The 24,557-nt window shown below is 34.5% G+C and overlaps 1 protein-coding gene across 2 annotated transcripts in view; it reads left to right on the top strand.

Moving 5' to 3' along the window:
* VPS13C (vacuolar protein sorting 13 homolog C (S. cerevisiae)) overlaps positions 1-21,183 on the top strand; it is a 189,868-nt gene extending 168,685 nt beyond the window's left edge. For both annotated transcript variants that reach the window (XM_011975761.1, XM_011975760.1), the window contains 8 exons: positions 162-325; positions 1,540-1,585; positions 3,902-4,025; positions 4,742-4,856; positions 10,007-10,095; positions 17,121-17,244; positions 18,652-18,735; positions 19,053-21,183. In XM_011975761.1, the coding sequence (XP_011831151.1) occupies positions 162-325; positions 1,540-1,585; positions 3,902-4,025; positions 4,742-4,856; positions 10,007-10,095; positions 17,121-17,244; positions 18,652-18,735; positions 19,053-19,154 (848 nt within the window). In that variant the 3' untranslated portion in view covers positions 19,155-21,183. The remainder of the gene's footprint in view (positions 1-161; positions 326-1,539; positions 1,586-3,901; positions 4,026-4,741; positions 4,857-10,006; positions 10,096-17,120; positions 17,245-18,651; positions 18,736-19,052) is intronic.
* The last annotated feature ends 3,374 nt before the right edge of the window (positions 21,184-24,557 follow it).

Below are 24,557 nucleotides of genomic sequence, written 5' to 3'. Positions count from 1 at the left end.
GATCTTGAACATTTTTTCATATACTTGTTGGCCATTTGTATGTCCCCTTTTGAGAAATATTTATTCAGATTGTTTGCCTATTTTAAAATAAGATTATTTGTTTTCTTGCTGTTGTTTGAGTTCCTTGTATATTCTAGATATTAATCCCTTGTCTTTGATAGGTGGTGCAGCAGGAGTTGTATCTCGAATCACTGGTTCTGTTGGGAAAGGTTTGGCAGCAATTACAATGGACAAGGAATATCAGCAAAAAAGAAGAGAAGAGTTGAGTCGACAGCCCAAAGATTTTGGAGACAGCCTGGCCAGAGGAGGAAAGGGCTTTCTGCGAGTAAGTTCTCTGCTGAATCTAAGAAATCTGCAACTAAAAAAAAAAATTTTTTTTCTAGCTGGTTGTGTGAAACTTAGAATGCTACTTATGAGTTTAGGCCTGTCAGAATAGAAATAATGATAAATTATGGACTTTCCAGTTTCCTTTTTGCTCCCCTTCCCCATTGTCACCACCAGATCTATCCACTGAATTGCCAGATTTCGTAAAACTGTAATGATGATAAGTTAGCACTGGTGTAGAAGGTGAGGAAGTGAGAAGCAGAGATACATGGTACCGATGGAAACTAGAGAGAGAAGGAGCTCTTCAGGTCATCAGCGATTGACTGTTTCTGTGGAAGGGATGTGTGAAAGTTAATTGTTGATAAACCAGGAACTGCCTTTCATTACTTTTTAATACGTTTAAAATTATACTGCTTAATTATATAGGTGATGTATGAATATTCTTGTAAATAATTATAAGAACTTAAAAGTTATTCTGTTGATAAGTAAATAAAACATTATGAGTAAGGCTAGAATACTCTTTAATCACCTCTCATCTGTTTCCAATTTAAGTGTGTATCCATCAGTTCCCTTTCTGTGTGTTTATAGAATATACAGGTAGTTTTACTACCATTACTTCACAATGATTAAGAATGTATTCGAATATTCATGTTTTAATTTTGGAAATGATTTCAGGAAACTGCTGTGTTTTTTGATAGTAATTTGTAATGTTGGATGTTACAGTCACTAAGGCACTTTGTTTGCCAGGTTATTAGCTATCCTTGGGAGGGCCCTTTATTTTCAGTTTTCTACACTTCCACTGAGTTACAATGTAATCTCCTTAAAATTTATAATTAGATCATAAATATTATTTGGCTCGGCTCACTCATTTTGCTGATGTGGAAACTGAGACTTAAAGAGATTTCATCAACTGCCCGTGGTTACATAGCTGATTGGGATCATAGCCAGATTCAAAATCCTTTTATCTGCTTTACTCATATTTCTTTTATAAAATTTTATTCCTGCTAGGAATAAATCATTTAAGATTTGCTGTGATATATTATTTGAAAACTCATAGTGCTAACTTACATGTGTATGTTGTTTACATTATCAAGTTAAGTCTTCAATTTTTTTTGTTGTTTTTATTTCCAGTATGTCTGTAGAGACCTCTAGTGGTTGGTTTAAAATTAAACACCTTCCATTCAGTCTAGACTATATGATTGATTTCTCTTTCAGGGAGTTGTTGGTGGAGTGACTGGAATAATAACAAAACCTGTGGAAGGTACGTTGAAAATATTTCCTTCCTTTACAAAGTCTGAAGACTTGATAACTTAGTAAACATAATAGATGTTATTGCTGCTGATACTTGATTGAGAAAATTACTGACTGAATTTTATATTCGTAGCCTTAAGTTGCTCAATGAACGTATTTTCCTCAGAAAGTAGAGAGGTTAAGTAGTAGATCATGCTTTAGACTTAGAATGATATTTTTAGCAGGGCCAGAGATAAACTAGATTTGTTTGGGCCCTCAGTAGCAATTTACTCATTTTTGCTATTGCTGTTTTTATCCCATTTAAAAAGCACATTGCTTATTCAGTGCAATCCCTATCAAAATCCCAGTTTGTTTCTTTGCAGAAATTGACAAGCCAAGTCCAAAATTTATATGGCAATTCCGAGGATCCAAAATAGCCAAAAAAGTCTTGAAAAAGAACAAGGTTGGAGGACTTCTACTTCCCAAATTCAAAACTTACTGTAAAGCTACAGTAACTAAGACAGTGTAGTACTAACATAAGGATAGACATATAGAACAGTGGGATACAATCGAAGATCCAGAAATAGACTCTTACTTATGGTTAACTGATCTTCGACAAGGAAGTCAAGATAATTCAATTGGAAAGAACCGTCTTCAACAGATTTGCTGGGACAACTTCATATCTATGAGCAAAAGAACAAAATTGGACCCCTACCTGTACCATATATAAAAAATGAGTTCACAATGGATTAAATACCTAAATGTAAGAGTAAAACTGTTAAACTCAGAGGAAAATATAGGAGTAAATCTTCATGACTTTGGATTAGGCCAAACTTTGCTAGAAAAGATGCGTAAATTGGACTTCATCAAATACATAAATTGAACTTCATCCACATTTAAAATTTTTGTGCTTCAAAGGACAACCATGAAGAAAGGGAAAAGACAGCCCACGGAATGGAAGAAAATTTTTGCAAGTCATATACGTGATAAAAGACATATCTAGAACATATAGAGAACTATTAAAAATCAATAATAAAAAGACAACACAATTTTAAATGAGCAAAAGATATGAATAGACATTTCTCCAGAGAAGATATACAGATGGCCAATAAACACATAAAAGGACGTTAAACATCGTTAGTCAATAGGGAAATGCGAGTTAAAACTATAATGAGATACCATTTCACACCTACTGAAATGGCTAGAATCAAGTGTTAAGAGGATGCGGAGAAATTGGAACCCTCATACACTACCAGTGGGACTGTAAAATAATGCAGTCATTTTGGAGGAAAATAGTCTGTCAGTGCTTCAAAAAGTTAAACACAGAGTCACCATGTGTCCCAGCAATTCTACTCCTAGGTTTACACCCAGAAGAATTGAAAACAGGTGTTCAAACTGCACAAATGTTCATAGCACCATTATTCAGAATAACCAAAAGATGGAAACAACCCAAATGTCCATCACCTGATGCATGAATAAACAAAAGGTGATATTTCCATACATTAGAATAGTAGTCATAAAAAGGAATCATGTACTGGTACTTGTTACAAAATGGATGAACCTTGAAACAAAAGTCACAATACACCACATATTACATAATTCCATTTGTCTGAAGTGTCCAGAATAGGTAAATCCATAGGGATTGAAAGAATCTCTAGGTGGTTACCTAGTCTGGAGGTGGGGAGGGGCAGGGAGGAATGGAGGTACACTGGGTAGGATTTGGTGGGGAGAGGTTGGGGGAAATAGGGAATGATTGCTAATGGAAAGGGGGTTTCTTTTTAAAATGATAAACATTTTAAAAAATGGATTGTGGTGATTGTTGTGCAAGTCTGAACATACTAAAAGCTAATTTGTCCTAAAATTTAATTTGTACATTTTAAGTGGTAAATTTTATGGTATATGAACTGTATTTCAATAAAGTTGTTATATATATTTTTAAAAGCACACTCCTTGAAAAATCTGATGGTCAGCATTAAAAAAGAGAACATTTTCTGGTTCCTTCTTACACCTGCAAGTTACAGATACTGATGAGACTCCTAGATCAGTAGTTCTCAAACTTGAGCATGTGTCAGGATCACCTGGAGTGCTTATTAAAACATAAATGCTGGCCCCGCCCCCAGAGTTTCTGATTCACTAAGTCTGGGGTGGGGCCCAAGAATGTGCATTTCTAACACACTTTGAGAACCACTATTTTATCACATTAGGATTACATTTAACTTCTTTAGAACGCGATATTTTTGTAACTTCCTGAGTAAAACAGTTCAGTATCTGACCCAGGTTTTGGTTGAGTTCAAACTTGCTCATTTAAAAATATCTTTATCCATTCATTGTCACTGGTTTTCTGAAGGTGCCAAAAAGGAAGGAGCTGCTGGATTCTTTAAAGGAATTGGAAAAGGGCTTGTGGGTGCCGTGGCTCGTCCAACTGGTGGAATCATAGATATGGCCAGTAGTACTTTCCAAGGCATTCAGAGGTAATTGAGTACATACTGTGTGCAAGGTATGTGTCTGTGTGCTAATTATTACAAGGAATACATAAATAGGTTAGATTATTTGAGTGCTTCTAAGGATCTTAAAGTCTCATTGAAAGCTGTGGTAGCTTTAAACATAGAGTGCCACCAGAAAGGAATATGAAAAGACATTTTTTGTGAACATGGTGAAACCCCGTCTCTACTGAAAATACAAAAATTAGCTGGGCGTGGTGGTGGGCGCCTGTAATCCTAGCTACTCGGGAGGCTGAGGCATGAGAATCGCTTGAACCCAGGAGGCAGAGGTTGCAGTGAGCTGAGCTGAGATCGTGCCACTGCACTCCAGCCTGGGCGACAGAGTGAGACTTTGTCTCAAAAAAAAAAAAAAAGAAAAGACAAGACATATTTTGTGACTGAATTTCCCTTTATTCAACAAATGTTTATTACCTACCATGTGCCAAGCACTGTGCTAGACACCAAGGATACAAAGAGTCGATGAGCTAGGCCCTGCTTTTATTATTTTGATATTTCTTTTTATTTTAGAAAAGGTTGGGGGACTTGGAGTCAGACAGACTTGGTTTTGATACTTTTGCGTTATTTGGGGAAAGTTATTTAAAATTACTGATTGTTTTTTGTGAAATATTTATATATTTAATCAACACACACATTATTTTGAAAGACTCTCACATAATTTCTTACACTTACTCTGATGCCTTATTCAGGGCAGCAGAATCAACTGAGGAGGTATCTAGTCTCCGTCCCCCTCGCCTGATCCACGAAGATGGCATCATTCGTCCATATGACAGACAGGAATCTGAGGGCTCGGACTTACTTGAGGTAAATTCTGTTCTTTATGGTCACGAGTGAAATGGAATTTTAATGATTTCTAGGCCCAGGATTTCATGGGTGGTTCTTAAAGTTCCTGACTCACGAACTTCTTTAAGTGTTATACATAGTTTGTAGAGTAGAATTTGATTGTTTGTTTTTCATTTTAGCGTGTGTTAAATGGAAAATACAGGTGTTTTTTTTTCTACATAGGAGCAAAGCTTTTGTCGTGCGCAGAAAAGATAATGTTAACTCATAGGTTATGTCACTATTTCTGCGATAGCTCATTTAGTTAATATTGTTAATTTTGGTTTCCTGCTTTGTAGCTAATTATTGGAACTTCATTGCTTCATTTCTCCAAACCAAATTAATTTATTTGCACTGCTTTGTAAGTCTAGATTTATTTCAGTAAATAGAACTAGATGAGAGAATAAAAGATTATATATAATTATGATCTTGTTAAACCTTGAAGAAAATTTAAGAGCTTTTTGACTTTTATTTTAGTTTTAATTTGATTATATTTCGATAATATATACATATATAAATTGCTATTCTCCCATGACAGGCTTTCCCCCAAAAGAAATTTATTAATATTTTTCTGCCTTGACTTTAAAATAAAATGCCTCTTAATTGTTCTTCCTTTGGTTTTTATTGTATATGATTACATTTTATCTATCTTTCTGCATGCTTCTAACTTTATTTTCTTTGTTTTTCTGCCTGCACAGCAAGAACTGGAAATACAGGAATAAATGTTTCCTAAACTACTACTTGATTTCATCCTTAAAAATCAAAACAAACTGTGGTATTAATTGACTGTGTCTGAATTCCATTGTCAATTTTAATGAAATTTTCTTTAAAACTCTCACCTCCATCTGAACTTTTCATAGTAGTGGCTTGACTACAAATAAAAACTTGTGGTATTCCTGGTAATACTGTACTGAAATAAGAGATTAGTATAAAATATTAAAGGATGCAGAGAATCAACTCTCTTCTCCATTTAATAGATGAAAGACTATATTGAGCTCAGAAACAGATACTGTTATTATCATTTCAAAAAGTTTATCTTATGGTGTTCATGTGCATTTCAGGTAAAATTGAAAAACAGGACAATTATTATGTCCAATTTAGTGAATATGTTTATGTTTGTGAGTCGTGATGATGGAATTACGTAGCTTTCTGTTTCACAAATGACTCTAAATTTACTTAAGTTACAGGGCTATTAACTGGAGCATCTGCTTTAATAATTGAATTGTCAGTTGCTCTGAGCCTGCCCTTAGACCTCAAATAATAGTTGGCACATGAATTTTGAGGATGTTTCCTCATCCCTCTTTTTCCTGTTTAACCCCTTGTTACTGTTGCTAAATAAATGATAGTCATTTTCTAATTATGTTATATACATTTTCAGCCTTTAGCATTTCTGCTTTTCAAATATTGAATCTCCTTGTTGGTTATACTTATTTCATAATTATTAGTTTTAATTAATGTAAATAGAAGTTGAATATGTAATTATGCAGATTGCTATGTGGCACTTGAATACATAGATTTCTTTATTTTCAAAAACCAACCTTTTGCTTTTAAATCCTTAGAGAGGTTTTATTGTCTTAATGAGAGAAAAAATAATTATAAATCATTATTTTTGAAATTAGTACCCTCTTAGTTCTCAACATAAGTTATGTTTCAATTTCTTTCTTTGTAATAAATGATGGAAATGTTTAATTTAACAGTGTCTTATCTAGCAACTTTCATGTTTCACCTCAGAAACGAAGCCAAAGTATAAACAGATTTAGTGTGTTGTGTATTTGAAGAGAATGAAACTATTAACATATAATTGTTCAGTTGGATTATGTATTTTAAGGATTGCAGTTATCAAAATAACAAATTGAATGTTTTATGTTTAAAATAAGCACTTTAAAGAAGAAAGACTGACATCCAAAAACCAGCCTGTGCTAGAAATACAAAGGAAATTACTTCTGTCCTTAAGGAACCAAGTATAACAAAACATGTAAATGTTAAAAGTAGCTGACAAACCTTTCTTTTGCCTAATTTAGCGATGGCGAAAATGTCACCACATGCAGTTTTCTGGGAGAGTCAAGCACAAATAACTAATTCAAGATGCTGACTTAAATCATCTCCAATAGTTACCCTTCCTGAGATTCTAAAAGTAACAATTTTTAATTTTACTGGTTGTATTGCTATTTTAATGAGACTTACTTTTGAGAACTCCTGTAACTTAAGATTTTTTCTTGTTTTGTTTAGCTCTTTATTAATTTTTTCCTTGTGATATCTTTTTATAATTCTGTCAAAAAGCACAAAACTTCAAGAAACTTTTAATTATTTTTCTAAACGTATAATCTTGTCTGATTTCTTAGTTTTAATTATCAGACAACTTTTAAAACTTTAATGCATTATTATAATTACTGGAAGAAATAGAATGATTATACACTAATGAGAGGACTTGGTAGTTTTTGCCGTGGATGTCAAGTGTGGGCATGGATAATTGAGATATTTAGGCTATTTCATTCTTTGCCCATCTTGCTGTGATCAGTCAGTTGGGTAAAAATATTTGTTGATTATTTAGTCTGTACTGGATACAAAAGAAGCCTTCTGTCCTTAAGGGACCAAGTATAACAAAACATGGAAATATTAAAGAACATTAGAGTATAAAATTATATCCTTTTAGCCCTTCGTAATATGGCCAAATTCTAAATAATTTATTTGGAGATCTTTTGATCCTCGTTTTCCTTTTTCTCCTAAGTAGTACTCTGTATTCTTCAATACGTAGCTTTGAGAGTTACTAAATCATATGTTTTCATGAGATGTACTATTCTACTTATCCTCTAATCTTCATATATATTTATACACACACACATATATACACACATACATACACACACACATACATACACACACATACATATATATACACATACACACATACACACACATACATATATACACATATACACACATATACACATGCATGTACACACATATACACACACGTATACATACATACACATATATACACATATACATACATATATACACACCATACATATATACACATATACACACATATATACACACATACATATATATATATACATACACCATACATATATACACATATATATAGATACATTATATGTATGTATGTATAGTCATTTAATACTCATTTTGGTTCACATACTTATGATCGTACAACATTTAAAACCACATTTCTTGCTTTTTAGTTTTAGTTGTATTTTTCCATGTTCTTAGAAATGCGTCATTAACATTTTTAATTCTTGTATTACCATCTATTGAGGTAACATTACAATGTGTTTTTAACTCCTCTTAATACACGACATTAAATTTGTTTATTATTTTACTAACAGTAATAGTGCTGTAATAAACATCATTATACATTTTGGTTTTTTATATCTTGTTTGCTTTTTCATATTTCTGTAGAATTTACTTGAGAAAATTGAATTACTGGGTAAAGGGGTTTTGCAAAGTATTGTTAAATTCCTCAAGTTGCATTTTTGGGAAGAGGACGTGAATATTTTATCAACTAATTTGGTCTCCTGCTGCCATTAGTAACTGAATGTCTTAATCTGAATCTCAGAGTGTAGTGGGTTTTTAGTAGTGCTGAGAACAAGTTTTCTAAAGTGTATTGTGGTGATAAATTATATTTTAAAAGCTCTCAATGGCTTGAAGCACAATAGCCTAATAAGTAACGAAAATGCATACAAGATAGAAAGTGGATAGTATTTCTTGTACTTGCATTTCACATCTAAATATTTTAACATATTTAAATTTCAAGCTGATGATAAATGCATTACATTATTAAATTCATTTCCCATTTTCTCTTTGAAAAACTTAAGGCATAAATGTTAAAAGATTTTAGCTAATTCGCACAAGTGAATTGTGAAACAAGTAAGTATTGCTGTGAAATCTGCAGTCCTCTCTGAGACTCATTCTGAAGATGAGATCCCAGTTCTTTGTGGATTCCTCTTCCTTATTCATGGCTTTTTGCAATTGTCAAGGAATGACTAGGTACCAGGCAACTTTAAAAAATGTATATTTAAGCATTGAAATAATACCAAGTGTGATTTCTCTGTGGTTATATTGATTATATTATCCTTTTAATAATATTGGCATTATATTCTTGGTCATAAAATGTTAAGGTCTTATTTATTCAGTATATTTATGTTCTGTATTTTCATATATATTATCTATTTTCAACCATGCATTATATATAATGTCAGTAATAGTATTTCATTAGCATTCATTATTAAAAAAATTTTGTTTTTAATATTTGACTAATTCAAGTCACAATACTGTTGAGATAGCTGAAAAGGAAAATAAATGTGTTTTAATGTACTACTACTTATACTTGTATTACTTTATGCTGATACTTGTTTTTAGAAATAAATTGTGCCAGCTATTTTGAAATCTTAGAAATTGTTCATATTAATATTGTCATATTTTCTTTTCTATAAGAAATATAATTTGATATATAAATATACTTCTCCATGCATGTTTAACCTATGAGATCAAATGTTCGAAGCATTAAACATTAATAATCTTGGAATTTTATTATGTGTATAGTATCTATTAATAACTGTATGTAAACCAGTGGTTCTTAATCTTTGAAGAGATCACAGACCCCCCCCATGATTAAAAAAAAAAAAAAAGAACTGACAAAAAATATGAACTGTGTTCTGAAAAAAGTTTTAGAACCACATTTTCAAAATTTTCTATTTTATGTTAGGTAGTTCAGAGACCCACCCCAGCGTCCTACCAATGACCCCTATTTCAAAGCCCCTGTAATGTTAATGTAGTTATTTTATATTAGCATATGTTTCTTAATTAAAATGTGTGATAATTCCTGGTAGATATTTTAATATTTCGAAGTTACTACAGAACAAAATATATTTTGCCAGAAGACCACTTGGTAAGCATTTAATACATGGTTTTCTTTTAAGGCTGCAGTGGAAGTTAACTTACAAACATGCTGTGAATATTTTTCTAGCTTCATGTACCAGTATGTAGAATTGTGCTTTTATTTTTAATAAATGTTTTCCTAACACTATTATTATAATTAGATAATATACAGTATTGTAAATACTACTGAAATGCATATACTTCCCAAATCTAGAGCCTGGTTTCCTTTTCAGAATCATATCAAAAAGTTGGAAGGAGAGACTTACCGATACCACTGTGCTATTCCTGGAAGCAAGAAGACAATCCTTATGGTTACAAATAGGTACTGACTTAAAGTGACATTTTTCCAAATACTACTTAGTTGCATAGGTTACAAGAATTTTGAAGGCTAAAATGGTAGAAGATTTGGAGAATTGTACTTGAAATTCTCCAAAGTGAATGGCAAAATGTTCATTTTCATAGAATCGCAACAATACAGATCTAAATACGTCCTTTGAGATTTTCTGTTCCAACCTCCTCATCTTAAAGATGCTGAAACTGAGACTCAGTGTGGCTTAGGGACTTACCCAAGTTACACAACTACTGAGAGAATCTAGAACAGGCTTTATACCTGTAATAGTGATACCCTTATTCTTGAATTACAAGTCCAGTTATGGAGGATTAATTCATGAATCACTTTTCTTACTAAGTTTTATTTTGAGTGATTAGCATACCACTTTTAAAGGATGGCATTACTTCTATATGTTTATCTCAGCTTTTCCTAAGCATTTGGTTGTGGTAGATAATTTTTCTAATTACAAGAACTTAGACTAAACTACGAAGCTTATTTTCCTGGGATTTATCCTAGATAGTAAACTTATCCCCAAATGACAATTATAGATTAATAATTTTCAGAACTTTGTTAGTGATGAGCTTTATAAGAGTAAGGCAAAGTTCTTACAGTAGGCAAAATGTGCATTAGATTCCTCATGACTGCATTTAAATTTATTTGAATGGGAAGAAAGGAAAGCTGAATGACAGGATAAGAGGTTAACCAGTCATGTAAGAATCCTCATGTAAGAGAGGATTCTCCAGTCATGCGATTTGCTCATTAGTTAAGAGGTAAAAATATTCACAAAACAATCTAAAAAGCAGCATTTTATGACTTTGACAAGTAATTACTTATTTTTTATGTCCCTAATTTTGTTGTCTTCAATAGATTAAGCCAAAACAATGTTTATTTGTTCTTAGATATTGTATTTAGCTGTTGCAATGTGTTAATTCATTTTAAAATTATATCGCTTTTACATAATTCAGTACTAGGCAATGAGAATCAATTTGGGGTTTTTTTGGTAATATGTATTACTTTAGTACTTATTTGATTTAAGCCATTCTATGGGAGTATTACTGTATACATTATATAGTTGATTTTTCTTCAAGTACATTGAAAAATAATCATCATTTAAAATCTAGTTACTGATGGAGTTGTTTAGGAGGTAATTAGTAAAATATACCTGACCAGTAAATACTATGAGTTGGTTTCCTTGCTAACCGTACTTAGTACTTTTTTCTTTTCTCTTTTCTCTTCTCTTGTTTTCTTTCTTCTCCTCTCCTCTCCTTGTCTTTTCTTTTTCCTTTTCTTTCTCCCCCCCACTTTTTTTTTTTTGTGTGTGTGTGTGACAGGGTTTCACTCTGTCACCCAGGCTGGCGTCCAGTGGTGCGATCTCAGCTCACTGCAACCTCCACCTCCTGGGTTCAAGTGATTCTTGTGCCTCAGCCTCCCCAGTAGCTGGGATTACAGGCATGCACCACTATGCCCGGCTAATTTTTGTATTTTTATTAGAGACAGGGTTTTGTTATGTTGGCCAGGCTAGTCTTGAACTCCTGGCCTCAAGTGATCTGCCCACCTTGGCCTCCCAAAGTACCAGGATTACAGGCATGAGCCACAGCACCTGGCCTTAGTAGACTCTTTCTAACAAGAATTTATTTGATTGAGGTAGTTATTATGGTAATCAGACCTTTAATGATTACATTAAAACAGTAGCATTTCTTCCAAATTTAGTATTCTTAAAAATAACATTTTCTTTTTTAAAGATATGGCCAGGCTGGACTCAAACTCCTGGACTCAGGTGATCCTCCAGCCTCAGCCTGCTGAGTAGCCTGGACTATAGACATGCATGCACCACCACATCCAAAATAATTTTTATTGCTAAAGTTATGGCTATTCATTGTAGATAACATAGATCAGGAGTCAACAAACTTTCTTTAAAGGGACAGATAGTAAAATTTAGGGTTTAAGGGCCATACTGTGTTTCTCAACCTTTTATTTTTGCCCTTATAGTAAGAAAACAGCTATGAACAATATGTACAAGCATGACATAGCTGTGTTCCAGTAAAATTTTATATATTAAAACAGGTCTTGGGCTGGATTTGACTTGAAGAGCACAGTTTGGTCACCCCAGTATTGACAATAAGGAGATGAAAATAGGCTGGGTGTGGTGGCTCAAGCCTGTAATCCCAGCACTTTGAGAGGCTGAGGCGGGCAGATCACTTGAGGTCGGGAGTTCAAGACCAGCCTGGTCAACCTGGTGAAACCTCATCTGTACTAAAAATGCAAAAAATTAGCTGGACTTGGTGGCGCATGCCTGTAATCCCAGCTATCTGGGAGGCTGACGCAGGAGAATCACTTAAACCTGGGAGGCGAACGTTGTAGTGAACCAAGGTTGCACCACTGCACTCCAGCCTGGGCACCAGAGCAAGACTCTGTCTCAAAAAAAAAAAGAAAGAAAATGAAAATAACTAACCATACATACATTCTGGTTTGCCTAGGACATAGTAGGTTTGCTTGCACGTTTTGTCCTTATGAAATTATCAATAGCTATTCCTTTCATTCTTAAAAACATCCTGGTTTGAATAACAGATTATATGATAACCCCTAAAAATATCCTTTACAAGCAATCTCAGCACCCAGAGATAACCACATTAGCTGGCACATTTTATGAAAACTATGTACAAAAAAATGCATTATTACATTTTAGTCTTGTCAGTTTTTCATTTTCAATATAATGTGATCATCTTTCCAAAGCATTAAATATTCTTTGACAATGTGATTTTTAATGACTGCATAATTTTGTATTTGTGGATATACTATAATTTATTCAAATACTCTCTTGTTATTGGACATTTTCCCCTAATATCTTATTGTTATATATTTGTAACTAAATATTTTTTCTATTATTTTATTAGAATAAAATTTTAAAAGTGGGATTGCTAATTTAAAAATTGTGAAGATTTTTGAGTTCCTTTCTGTATATCGCCAAGTCATTTTTCAGAAAGGTTGTATCAGTTTTTTACATACCACCCAACAATAAATGAAAGTGTTCTTTCTCCTGTGTTTTGCTGAGACTAGGTTTTATCATTTAAACTTATTTTTTGCTAGCTTGATGGGTAGAAAATAATTTTTTGTTTTAATTAGCATTTCTTTGATTACTGTTGAGCATGAACCTTTTAATATATCATCATCTATTTATATTTGCTAATTTGTGAATTACTTGTTCATATTCTTTGCTCATTTTTCATTGGTATGTTAGTCTTTTTCTTACTGAATTTAAAGAACATTTTGCAAATTAATGATATTAGCCCTTTTTGTCAAATGTATTATTGACATGTTAATGATTACTAATTGAGTTTCTCAGTATATACCTTTTTTTAATTTTGAAATTCACCCAAAACTTAGTCCCTTAATGTTTTTTTTTCTAATGAGTTTTTAAAAACAAAACACAAGTTCTCATGACCTAAATTTCTTAGACTATAGCTTCGCTAGTTGGTCCTAACTCTGCTGTAGTTTATTTTAGTAATCTTCATTGAGAAATTGATTATTGAGCAGATTAAAAAAAAAATCAACATATGACAAATACAGGGACACAGAGATAAAGTTACATCTCTGTCCCTTCCCTATTTTAATGGGTGGGGGACTACAAATTATCAGTGACATCACAGTATGATAGGTGCTAAGAAAAGCGATGGACAGTCTCTGAGGACATATGGAAAACGGTTGGTACAGTAAGATGGGGACCACAGTATCATGGGAAAAGTGTCAGGGAGGCTTTTATAGATGAGGGAGTGCTTGAGCTGAGTCTTGAGTATGTAGCTCTTGCATAGGTAAACTAGAGACAAGCGGAGGCATACAACACTATGGTACTTTGACCAGTAAGATCAGTGTGGAATGGCTGGATGTAGGGTGTTAGTGTTGGGACATGAGTCATAGGTAGCAGCTCATAAGATTTTAAGGGTTTAGGTTGTATCATTAATGTGATGGAGAATCACTGGTTTTTGCTTAAGGTCTAGTCTGCTATTTTATTTTTTTGAAACAAGTTCTCATTTTCATTGCCCAGTCTGGAGTGCAGTGGCTCGATCGTGGTTCACTGCATTCTTGACTTCTCTGGGCTCAGGTGATTCTCCCACCTCAGCCTCTCACATACTTGGTACCACAGGCATGCACCAGCTAATTCTTTTGTATTTTTGGTAGAGATGGAGTCTCACTATGTTGCCCAGGCTGGTCTTGAACTCAAGGCTCAAGCAGTCCTCCTGCCTTGGTCTCCCAAAGTGCTGGGATTACAGGCATGAGCCATCACACCTGGCTGTCCGTTGTTTTTTTGTTTGATATCACTTGTAGCTTCTCACACAGAATAGTACACACGTGAGTAATCTCTCTTTTTTTCTATCCCACAGAAGGTTTGTAAACAAGTAATATGATGAGGCTTGTAGTTTTAAAAGATCCTTAGCGGTTTGGATGTTATACTGGAAGAGAATCAGTCCGGAGGCAAGGAGACCAGTTAGAGACTGTATAAGTTTTCTGTTGCTGCACAACAAATTACCACAGAATCCACTTCAAAGCTGATTTGCTATTGTTGGCAGAATTCTAAGATCCCTGTTTCTTTGACCTCTGTCAGCCAGCAGGCTGCTCTTAGCTCCTAGAAACTACCCTTATTCTGACCCAGCAAGGATGCTTTGAATCTCTGACTTCTTGGTGTCTTACCCAGGTTTAGAGTCCATGAACTTAGGTCAGGCCCACCTACATAAACAATTTTGGCTTAAAGTCACCTGTGCCTTATAACAAAACCTAATCTTGGAAGTGAAATCCATTATATTCAAAATCCAGGGGACTGTACAGAGATATATACCAGGGTTGGGGAATCTTGGGGACTGTCTTAGAATTCTGTCCACCATAAAGACCGTGGCAGCTATCATAGTAGGAAGTGGGGAGGACCTAAAGAATGAGGATTTGACTTACGAGACAAGTCTTGGTGACTGAGTGGATGTAGAGGAGAAGGGAATACATGATAGGGAGGGAGGGCGGAGGGAGGATAGGTAGATAGATAGATAGATAGATAGATAGATAGATAGATAGATAGATAGATAGATAGATAGATAGATAGATAGATAGATAGATGGGAGTCTGGATAAAAATCTGGAGTTGAGATCTTTCTGAGAGACCATTCTGAGAGAGTGTGTGAGTGGAAGACCAAGATTTGAACCCAGGCAAACATGGTGCAAGAGGAAGAAAATGAAGGAGACATTCTAGATGGCAGGAAAACAGTGGTATTATTGGGATGGTAAAGAGAAGAGTTTAAAGATATTTGGAATAGTGAATTGTGTTTGGCACGAGGATTTGTAACAACCATCCTTAGCTCTATCAGCAGATTATCAACTGGGGCCAGGAGTGTGGGCGGTGGAGACTGCTTGGAAACATATGGTGGTGTTGGAGATTGCCACAGTGATTGCAGGACGCTACTGCCACTTACTAGGCTGGAGCTAGGGATGTTCAACTTTGTCCAGTGCACAAGACTATGCCATACAAGTCCACAATTTAATAGCACCTCTGCTGAGAAATATAATGCCAGGGATCTATTTCAGTTCTCCACCCTCCATTGGTCACCATGTTCATTCATGTTTACCTTCTAAACATCTCGTATCTAGCCCTTTCTTCTCCCTTTTCAGAGCCACTGCCATACTTAAGGCTTTCATTGTCTCCTGATTGAACTATTGCCGTAACTTCTTACCTTGATTGTCTATTGCCACTCTGTTTGCCACCTCCCTTCTGTTTACCACCAGAACCATGAATCTAAAATAATAAACATTATCATGTCGTTTCCTCTTCATTAAAAATGAAACAACATTATCATGTCATTTCCTGTTTCATTAAAAGTGAAAAATGTTTTAAAAGGAAAAAAAGTAGCCCTTCAAGGTCTGGTGCTAAGCTCATTTTCTCACCACTTCACCATGGTATCTATCTGGTATTCCAGCTGCAGACCTCCACATTCCTCAAACAAGTCTTTCGTTTTTTGTACTCCTTTGTATGTCAGTGTGTTTCCTCCTTTTGTCTGGACTGTCATTTCCCTTACCCACATAGAGAACTCCTTCCTTTCAAGAATCAACTCCTATGTCACCTACTTTACCAATACGATCTGTTCCTCTCTCTCTCTTGCTCCAAAAGACTAATCTGCACATACTGTTACAGCCCTTGTCTAATTGTGCTGTAGCATTTATTTACATGTTTGTTTCTCCTCTAGCCAGTGAGCACCTCTCAAGCAGAATTATCTTCCTTGTTTCTCTGGCACCCTAAATATTTGTTGAATTAATAGTCCTTCTCTTCTTTTGTAATTTTGCTTTCTGTAATAGAAGCTTAATTTTAAGTATAGTTGTATCAGTAATCAAAATGAATCACACACTGAGAAATCAATGTGGATGCCCTTTAAGGGTTCTGTTATTTTTTTTAATTGCCATTGAATAAAATAAGATCCTCTGTGATAAAGTATATTAGCATTAAAGTGTTCAAATCTGATCTTTATTAGTAGGCCTCAAGTGAATCTTTGCTGACATTTAAGGTTTATGACATTTCCTTCACGTTCATTCTTGACTGGAAGGCATAAATGGCTGACAGTAAAGAGCAATTAATAATTTTCCAAGTAAAACATTTTCAGGGGCTTCTGCCTTTATTGCTCCCCAGATGAGAATACAGCCTGTTTCTTATGTGTTCCAAAGATGATTTCCCTATCAGCTTTTTTGGTCAGTTAACCAAAAAAAAAAAAAAAAAAAGAAAAAGAAAAAAAGAAGTTACACTTTTCTGAATTCTGCAAGATTGACAGAAGGGGAATATTTGAAAGTCTACTTTGTTACTTGGTAGGTGTCGTATTTGCTCTTTATTTGACAGTTACCTAGACTTTAAAAAAAAGTGAAGCAGGTTTTTTTTTTTTTAATGCCAGTTTGTATTATTTTCTAGGAAAGTGCTACCTCTGCCATCCAGCAGGGTGAAATATTGGCGAGAATAAACTGTCTTCATCATTATTGTTTTCTTTTGCAAAATAGGCGAGTGTTGTGTATAAAAGAAGTTGAAATCCTGGGCCTTATGTGTGTAGACTGGCAATGTCCATTTGAAGATTTTGTATTTCCTCCTAGTGTCAGTGAAAATGTGCTAAAAATTTCAGTTAAGGTAAGAAAACATGTCACACCTTTAGAGCTAAGAATTCATTGCTTTCAGAGTGTTTTGCAGTTAACTGCACAAAATGTTTGAAGGATTAGTGTTGTTATTACTACTATATGCTGAGACATAAAGAAAGATGTAATCAATTTATTTGTATAACTGTACTTTATTTTCTGGCAGTCTTGATTGCATAGAGTGAAATATCAGTCTGCCCACCCAAATAATTAAGATTCTGATATGCTGATATTTCCTTTTTCGTAGAATTAAGCATTAGTAAATAGGAGAGTTTTTTTTCAACTTCATATGGACACCCATGTTGCTATAATCTTAGATATTTCTGGAAATATTCCCTTTTTTTAGGTTTTTAGAAGATTATTAAGTGATTTGATAAAAATAAATGTATCCAAAATTCCCATGTTTTGTAATATTTGGCATTTATGGAATGCTAATATAATTTAAGTGTGTAATAATACTTTTATGTCTTTTCTCCCATCATTTTGTAAGGAAGAACTTTTATTTTAATTACATAGTAATTTGTAAAAGTGATACTCCATCTTTTGCGTAGTTCTTAGACTCAAGTACTTAACTTTCTTTGAAATATGTTTGTTACATTATATATATTATAAATTTATTTTCATGCCTTTAAAAAACTACTGTTATTCTAAATATGGTAATTTCTTTAGTGTATTTATTTTCCCTAAACAATAATGTTATTTCTATTAGTGAAACTATCTGCAAAACGTTTACTGTGAAATTTAGTAGCCAGAAGAACATTTACTGTGAAATTTAATAGCTATAGATGTGAGTACTGGTACCTTTTAATTTATGTTTACTTATCTTTTCATGGAAATTTACAAATAAAAGGAAATACCATGTTACCCTGCCATTTTGTATTTCAGCATTACTGCATTGTAGAGTGCCAAAATTTAACGAATGTCTTGGTGTATGAAATACAGTTTTCAAACTAGGAAAGACTAGGTCACTGTGCATATATTTTACAGTTTCCTCAGTTATCACTTTTTCTTTCACATCAATGGTGAGAATTGACTCAATGTATTTTACATTATACAGAAATTTTATGTATCAGCCAAAGAAATGAGGGAAGTGTTTTTTTGATTTGTCAGATGTGATGAGTTACCAAGTGGTGTTTCTGTAGGCTATTTATCATAGCCTGCAGAAAGCCATTATTTTATACAGATAGATGTATGTTCATCCAATTTTATAAATTCTAACAACTCACATATGGAAATACTGTCCTTGTTCTAAGATGATTTATTTCATGTCTTACTTGAATATGTGTATTTGGTTAGTCTACTTGTTTTAAAATAGAGTTGATGTTTAAGTATACAATTAAAAGTTAGGATTTTTTTTTTCCTCAGAATAATTTCTTTTCTGTCATTGTTTCTTTTGAAACAGGAACAGGGTCTGTTCCACAAAAAAGACAGTGCCAGTCAAGGCTGTGTTCGAAAAGTTTACCTGAAGGACACCACCACAGCAGAGGTAAACAATTTAAAGAGCACACCTCCATTTTTTTTTTTTTAGCTGAAATACCTTTTTAAAAGCCTCTTATAATGAATGCCATTATTTCTCCCAAAGCTCTCCCAATTATAACTATGGATGGATATATAAACTTAATATACTGTGGACTCAGTCGGGTGCAAGGGTCTTATTTTTATTTGACATATCTGGACTCTATCCTTGGTCCTTAGCTATTGGTCCTGTTTGGAGAGCTTCAGCCCTTGCTTTCATACCTTTCCCTTCAATTAAATGAGCCTATACTTGTCTTTACAAATCATAATAAGTATTTTACTTTACAGAGAGCACGTAATGCCATTGAGGATGCACAGTCAACGAGACAGCAGCAAAAATTGATGAAGCAGTCATCAGTGAGACTTCTCAGACCCCAAATGCCATCTTAATCACAGATCCTAGGCGCTACAACAGGGGGAAAAAAGCAATCACTGGTCTTGTCTATAAATCACTCTGCTTTATCTTGCTAAAGACAATTTTTCAAGCAATCCTTTAGTTTTATTTTTCTAGAATAACTAGTGTTGGGTTTTCTAGTTTTTTCACCTTTTGGTTTTTACTCTAATTTTGTAACCATGTATATGTTAGCAGTCCAATTCTATGCCACCACCCAAATGGGTCAGACCCTTGAAGAAACATCACTTCAAACTCAGAATGAAATTTTCATTAATATTAAAATTGTGAAGCAAAGGTCAGTAGGCTTATATTTAATTAAAGCCTTACTGAAGAATAAGAAAGGAGCTTAGGATGACTAGTGTTCTTTGAAAGGTTTTTTTATTTTTGTTTTTTTTTTGAGACCGAGTCTTGCTCTGTCACCCAGGCTGGAGTGGTGCGATCTTGGCTCACTGCAGTCTCTGCCTCCTATGTTCAAGCAGTTCTCCTGCCTCAGCCTCCTGAGTAGCTAGGATTACAGGTGCATGCTACCACGCCCGGGTAATTTTTTTTGTATTTTTAGTAGAGATGGGTTTCACCATGTTGGTCAGTCTGGTGTCGAACTCCTGACCTTGTGATCCGCCTGCCTCGTGCTGGAATTACAGGCATGAGCCACCACAGCCGGCTAAAAGGCTTTAGGCCATGGACAAATGTTGGACCCTGACATTTTGTTTAAGAATGATTTGTTCAATAATTGAACTGAGTTAACAGTTTTTTGTAAGCCAGGTAATTGAATGAAGAAAAGCCACTAAAGGGAGAAATGACATGTTTCCTATTTTCTTTTCATGAAAACACTGTTTTTCCCCCGAATAAAGCATATTTTACTTTGGTGCTTACTTTTCCTCCTTGCACTCTAATAAAAAAATGTGGACAATCAAACCTTAAAATATCTACACTCTGCCCTCTGTAATGTAGCATTTATAAAAATTTGGAAGCTATTTACATGCTCTTTCAAGATGAGCTTATATGACACAATTATTTGCTGATACATGAAAATATTGCACCCTAAGTTTCTCAAGACTCTGAAATATGTAAAATTCAGTATTTTTATATTCCCAGAAATTGTTTCTTACAGGTTGAAAGACTTAAGGGCATCACAAATTAACATTTACTCCTAATGCACACCTAGAATGTACTTTAAATACTTATTAAGAAGAATGAAAATTCTTTGGTTGTTTTATATATAAATAAGGCCTATATAATGACACTGTGTTCCTTGAGGGAGCAGGCCCTGTGAGAATCAATTCAGTACAGTATTTTTTTTGTCCTTTCTCCATCCTTGATCAGAGATAAACTATTAAAACTTCAAAAAACACTCAAAAATATTTAAGGTTTTTGGTTGAACCTTTAGATTTGCTCATAGTGTTTAACATAACAACATTTATTTCAAATTACTGAATTCATGAAGATGTGGACGCACTTGGTTTGCTCTATTTTTGTTTATGTATGGTAGTGGTTCTGTCATCATCATTCATGTTTTTTAAGGCCTGGTCATAAAACTTTAAATTTTACTGGTGTTACTTGATGTATATTCTAAAAAGAGAATGCAGTAACTAATGCCCTAAATGTTTGATCTCTGTTTGTCATTACTTTTTCAAAATTATTTTTTTTCTGTAAAGTATAATATATAAAACTTCTTGCTTAAATTGAATTTCTGTATTAGTGGTTAATTGCAGTTTGTTAAAGGGATCATTATCAGCAATTTCATAGCAAGTGTTCTAGTATTTTCTGTTTTTAAAACAGAATTAGGAATTTGAGATATCTGATTATATTTTTCATATGAATCACAGCTGTTGACAATGTCCTATATATTTAAGAAATTATATCGTACTGATACTATTTGTAACATTTTTATTTGATTTAATCTCCAGGGACAGAAATAATTCATTGGTAAAGTGTAATAATGTGTTTTTTTAAAATGCTTTGAGAGTCAATTACTTGCATATGAGAGAAATAAAACATTTGGCACATTGTTTACAGGTGTGAAAACTTTGTGGTTTTTGTGTTATTCAAGTAATATTTGCTTTATTTTTTTGTCTTTCCCTTTTCCTTTTCCAATCCAATAATAGTGAGAAGTTATATTAATAGTTATGGAGGACTTTACCAGATACTAGTCAGATAAGCCTTTACTCAGGGGTACTGAGCCCCTTTATCACACTGGAGATCTGTGGCACAGACCTCCAATACTGGGGGATTACAGAGAATGCGGTTGACCTAGGGGCCCAGCTGCACTTTGGAATCCATTGTGGTATTTGCATTGAGTCTATGCCTTCCGTAGTTTCTCTCAGCAACTGGCTGAGTATGGCAATTATATTAAGACACACTTAGTCTAGAAATTCTAGGAGACACAGAACTCCTCTGACAGCTAACTCTGGCTTGAAGACTCCAGTGGCCTTGCAGAGCCTTTCTGAGACTGCATAGCAGTCTGGGATGGTCTACCATACTGCTCTCTTTCTCTTCTCCTCCCTCTTGCACATGGGGCTCAGACTACAAATTTGGAAGGCTCACCCAGTGCTGGATTATCCAGTAGGAAGAATAAGTTTATGCTGAGGGCTGTAGCAAAGCAGGGGCATTAAAAAAAGAGAAAAAACAAAAGCAAACAAAAAAATGTACCCAAGCTTTGTAAGAAAAATTCCATACAGGGTGGACTTCCTTCCATGTGTTTTCTGATTTAGTATTGTTTTTATTTTGAATTATGCAGGAAGGAGGACACTACCATCTTTTTGGTGCTTTGGGTTTCTAAGTATGTTGATCTGGTGCTGCCTGGATATCTATTTTTAACAAAGTTCCTTGTGTGTTTCTAATGTATAGCCAGGACTAAAAATTAATGCTCTGGACTTAAAATGATCAAATTCTTAAAGGGCTCTACAGATCTCAATGCCAGTTAATATTAAGTTGCAATTATTGCCAGAGCTAGAAGAATCATCTTTTTATTGGGGAGAAAAACCAAAAATTCTTAGAGGATAGAAGATTGCTCATAATGGGGTCATTTGTCTTCTGGGGACAAGCCCTTGTGGTTGAGAATCACTGCCAGAATGACCATGAGTACTGAAGAAAGTGGGTTCTGTGCCATGTGTGTCGGCTCTAAGAAGAAGCCTAATGTAAATGACGAGTTAATGGGTGCAGCACACCAACATGGCACATGTATACATATGTAACAAACCTGCGCATTATGCACATGTACCCTAGAACTTAAAGTATAATAATCATAATCATCATAATAATAAAAAGAAGACAGGATATGGAGATGAAATCTCTCAGGAGGTGTTTTTTTGGTTTTGTTTTTTTTAAATCAGACTCACTGGAGGAGAGGGAGCACGTTTCTCTTGGTGATTGTGCCACTACTGGGAAAATTGAGGCTTACTCTTGAAGTCATGCTTGAAAGTATCTTCAGTTATAAGTACGTATCATTCAAACAGTCAACTGTGGGTCTCTGAGGTGAAAAAGTCTTCAGAAAGACTTCTGTTTTGTCTTTACAAACCACAGGCCCATAGTTCCTTATTCAAAATTCAAAAATTCAAAAAGCTCTAAAAACCAAAAGATTTTGCAAAAATTTGAAACAAAGACATTTGGCAGCAAAATCTGAACTGAACTGACATGAGGCTATTCATGGTCTTCTATTTGGTGTAAATAATTTGGCTGGAGCAAAAGTACTTTATTTGGTTATGGGGTACTGCTGCAGATTTCTCTGGAGGCATACAAGCTGTATGTGCTATATGAACCATATTGTCTTTCTTTTTTCTTTTCTTTTTTTTTTTTTTTTCTTAGAGACGTCTCACTGTTGCCCAGGCTGGAGTGGCGCAATCTCGGCTCGCTGCAACCTCTGCCTCCCAGGTTCAAGCGATTCTCCTGCCTCAGCCTCCTGCGTAGCTGGGATTATAGGCACACACCACCATGCCTGGCTCATTTTTGTATTTTTAGTAGATACAGGGTTTCACCACGTTGGCCAGGCTAGTCTCGAATTCCTGACCTCGTGATCTGCCCACCTCAGCCTCCCAAAGTGCTGGGATGACAGGCGTGAGCCACCACATCCAGCCCATATTCCCTTCTTAAATGTGAAGTCCTGTATTCTGAAACACATCTAGCCCAAGGGTTTTAGGTAAGAGATTGTGGAGCTGTATACCTTCGAAATTCTCAGTTTATTAAATTTGCTTCTTAAATTTTAGAAAAAATCATAGACTATAGGAGGAACTCTAAGAAACAACAGAATTTTCTTCCCTCTCAGACCATACCAATGTTTCATTTTACAGTTAGTGCTGGCAAATTGTTTTGATAAAGGTTTCAGAGTAATTGGTGTCAACATATATGTTGCCACATGATTGTGTATCACAAGGATGACACTTGAGAACAAGTATGAAATGTAAGCACATCAAAATGATTTTTATCCCTTTTGTACGTTATATATCTGCTGGATGAAAATATTTTAAAAACTGACTTCTAGTGGGGAAAAAATTACAATAATAGTGAAATATATATACCAACATGGTCCTCAATCCACTAAGATTGTAACAACACTACAAAGAAGATTCAATTCTTTAGCATTCTTTTAAACTTGAAGAAAAATCAAGCAACTTCCCCAGAGATTAACTACAGTACCTCAAGTGGTTTAGATACCTTGATAAATGATTTTCACCAAGAGTAGATTTCAGTTCTTGATATTTGGGTTTTGTTTGTTTTTGTAGAAAACATTTACCTTATGATACCAGTTTTTCTCTTCACCCACTTTTCTCTTTTGCCATCATTTTAAGTCTTCCTTCTCTATGCATCATTTTATCTTTTCTTCTTATGGCACCTCTTTAAATGTTAAGTTATCTTTGTTAAGTGGATATTATACTATTGCTTGGCAAACTACAACCCACAGGCCAACTCATCTGTTCTTAACAAAGTTTTATTGGAACAACCACACCCATTTATTTGCATTGGTTATGGCTGGTTTTGCACTACAGTGGCAGAGTTGGGTGATTGTGACAAAGACAATATGGTCAGCAAAGCCTAAACAATTTACTATCAGACCCTTTACAGAAAAGTTCATTGATCCCTATGTTATATCATATAATTGATCTTACAGTGGGACAAACAGATATCAAATGACTTACCGAAGGCCCTGTGGTGAGATAGGAACTGAAATTAGGATCCAACATCACCAACATTCCTATCTCTACTTCTTCCTAAAAACAAGGACATTGGTGTTGAATGAATGTAGCCACTGTTGGCCTCTTGGATTTCTTCTAGAACCTTATACCCTTAACCCCAAATTTTATCTGTTTTCTCCCTATCTATGTTTTACACCTAACTGTGATACGGCATTTCGCACAGTAACACCCAAATCTAAGCCAGCCCTTAGTTAAACTTTTCCTGGAGAA

This window comes from Mandrillus leucophaeus, unplaced genomic scaffold (assembly GCF_000951045.1).
Source record: "Mandrillus leucophaeus isolate KB7577 unplaced genomic scaffold, Mleu.le_1.0 Scaffold1583, whole genome shotgun sequence".
Lineage (NCBI taxonomy): Eukaryota > Metazoa > Chordata > Mammalia > Primates > Cercopithecidae > Mandrillus > Mandrillus leucophaeus.
This window is presented reverse-complemented; position numbering and strand designations above follow the sequence as displayed.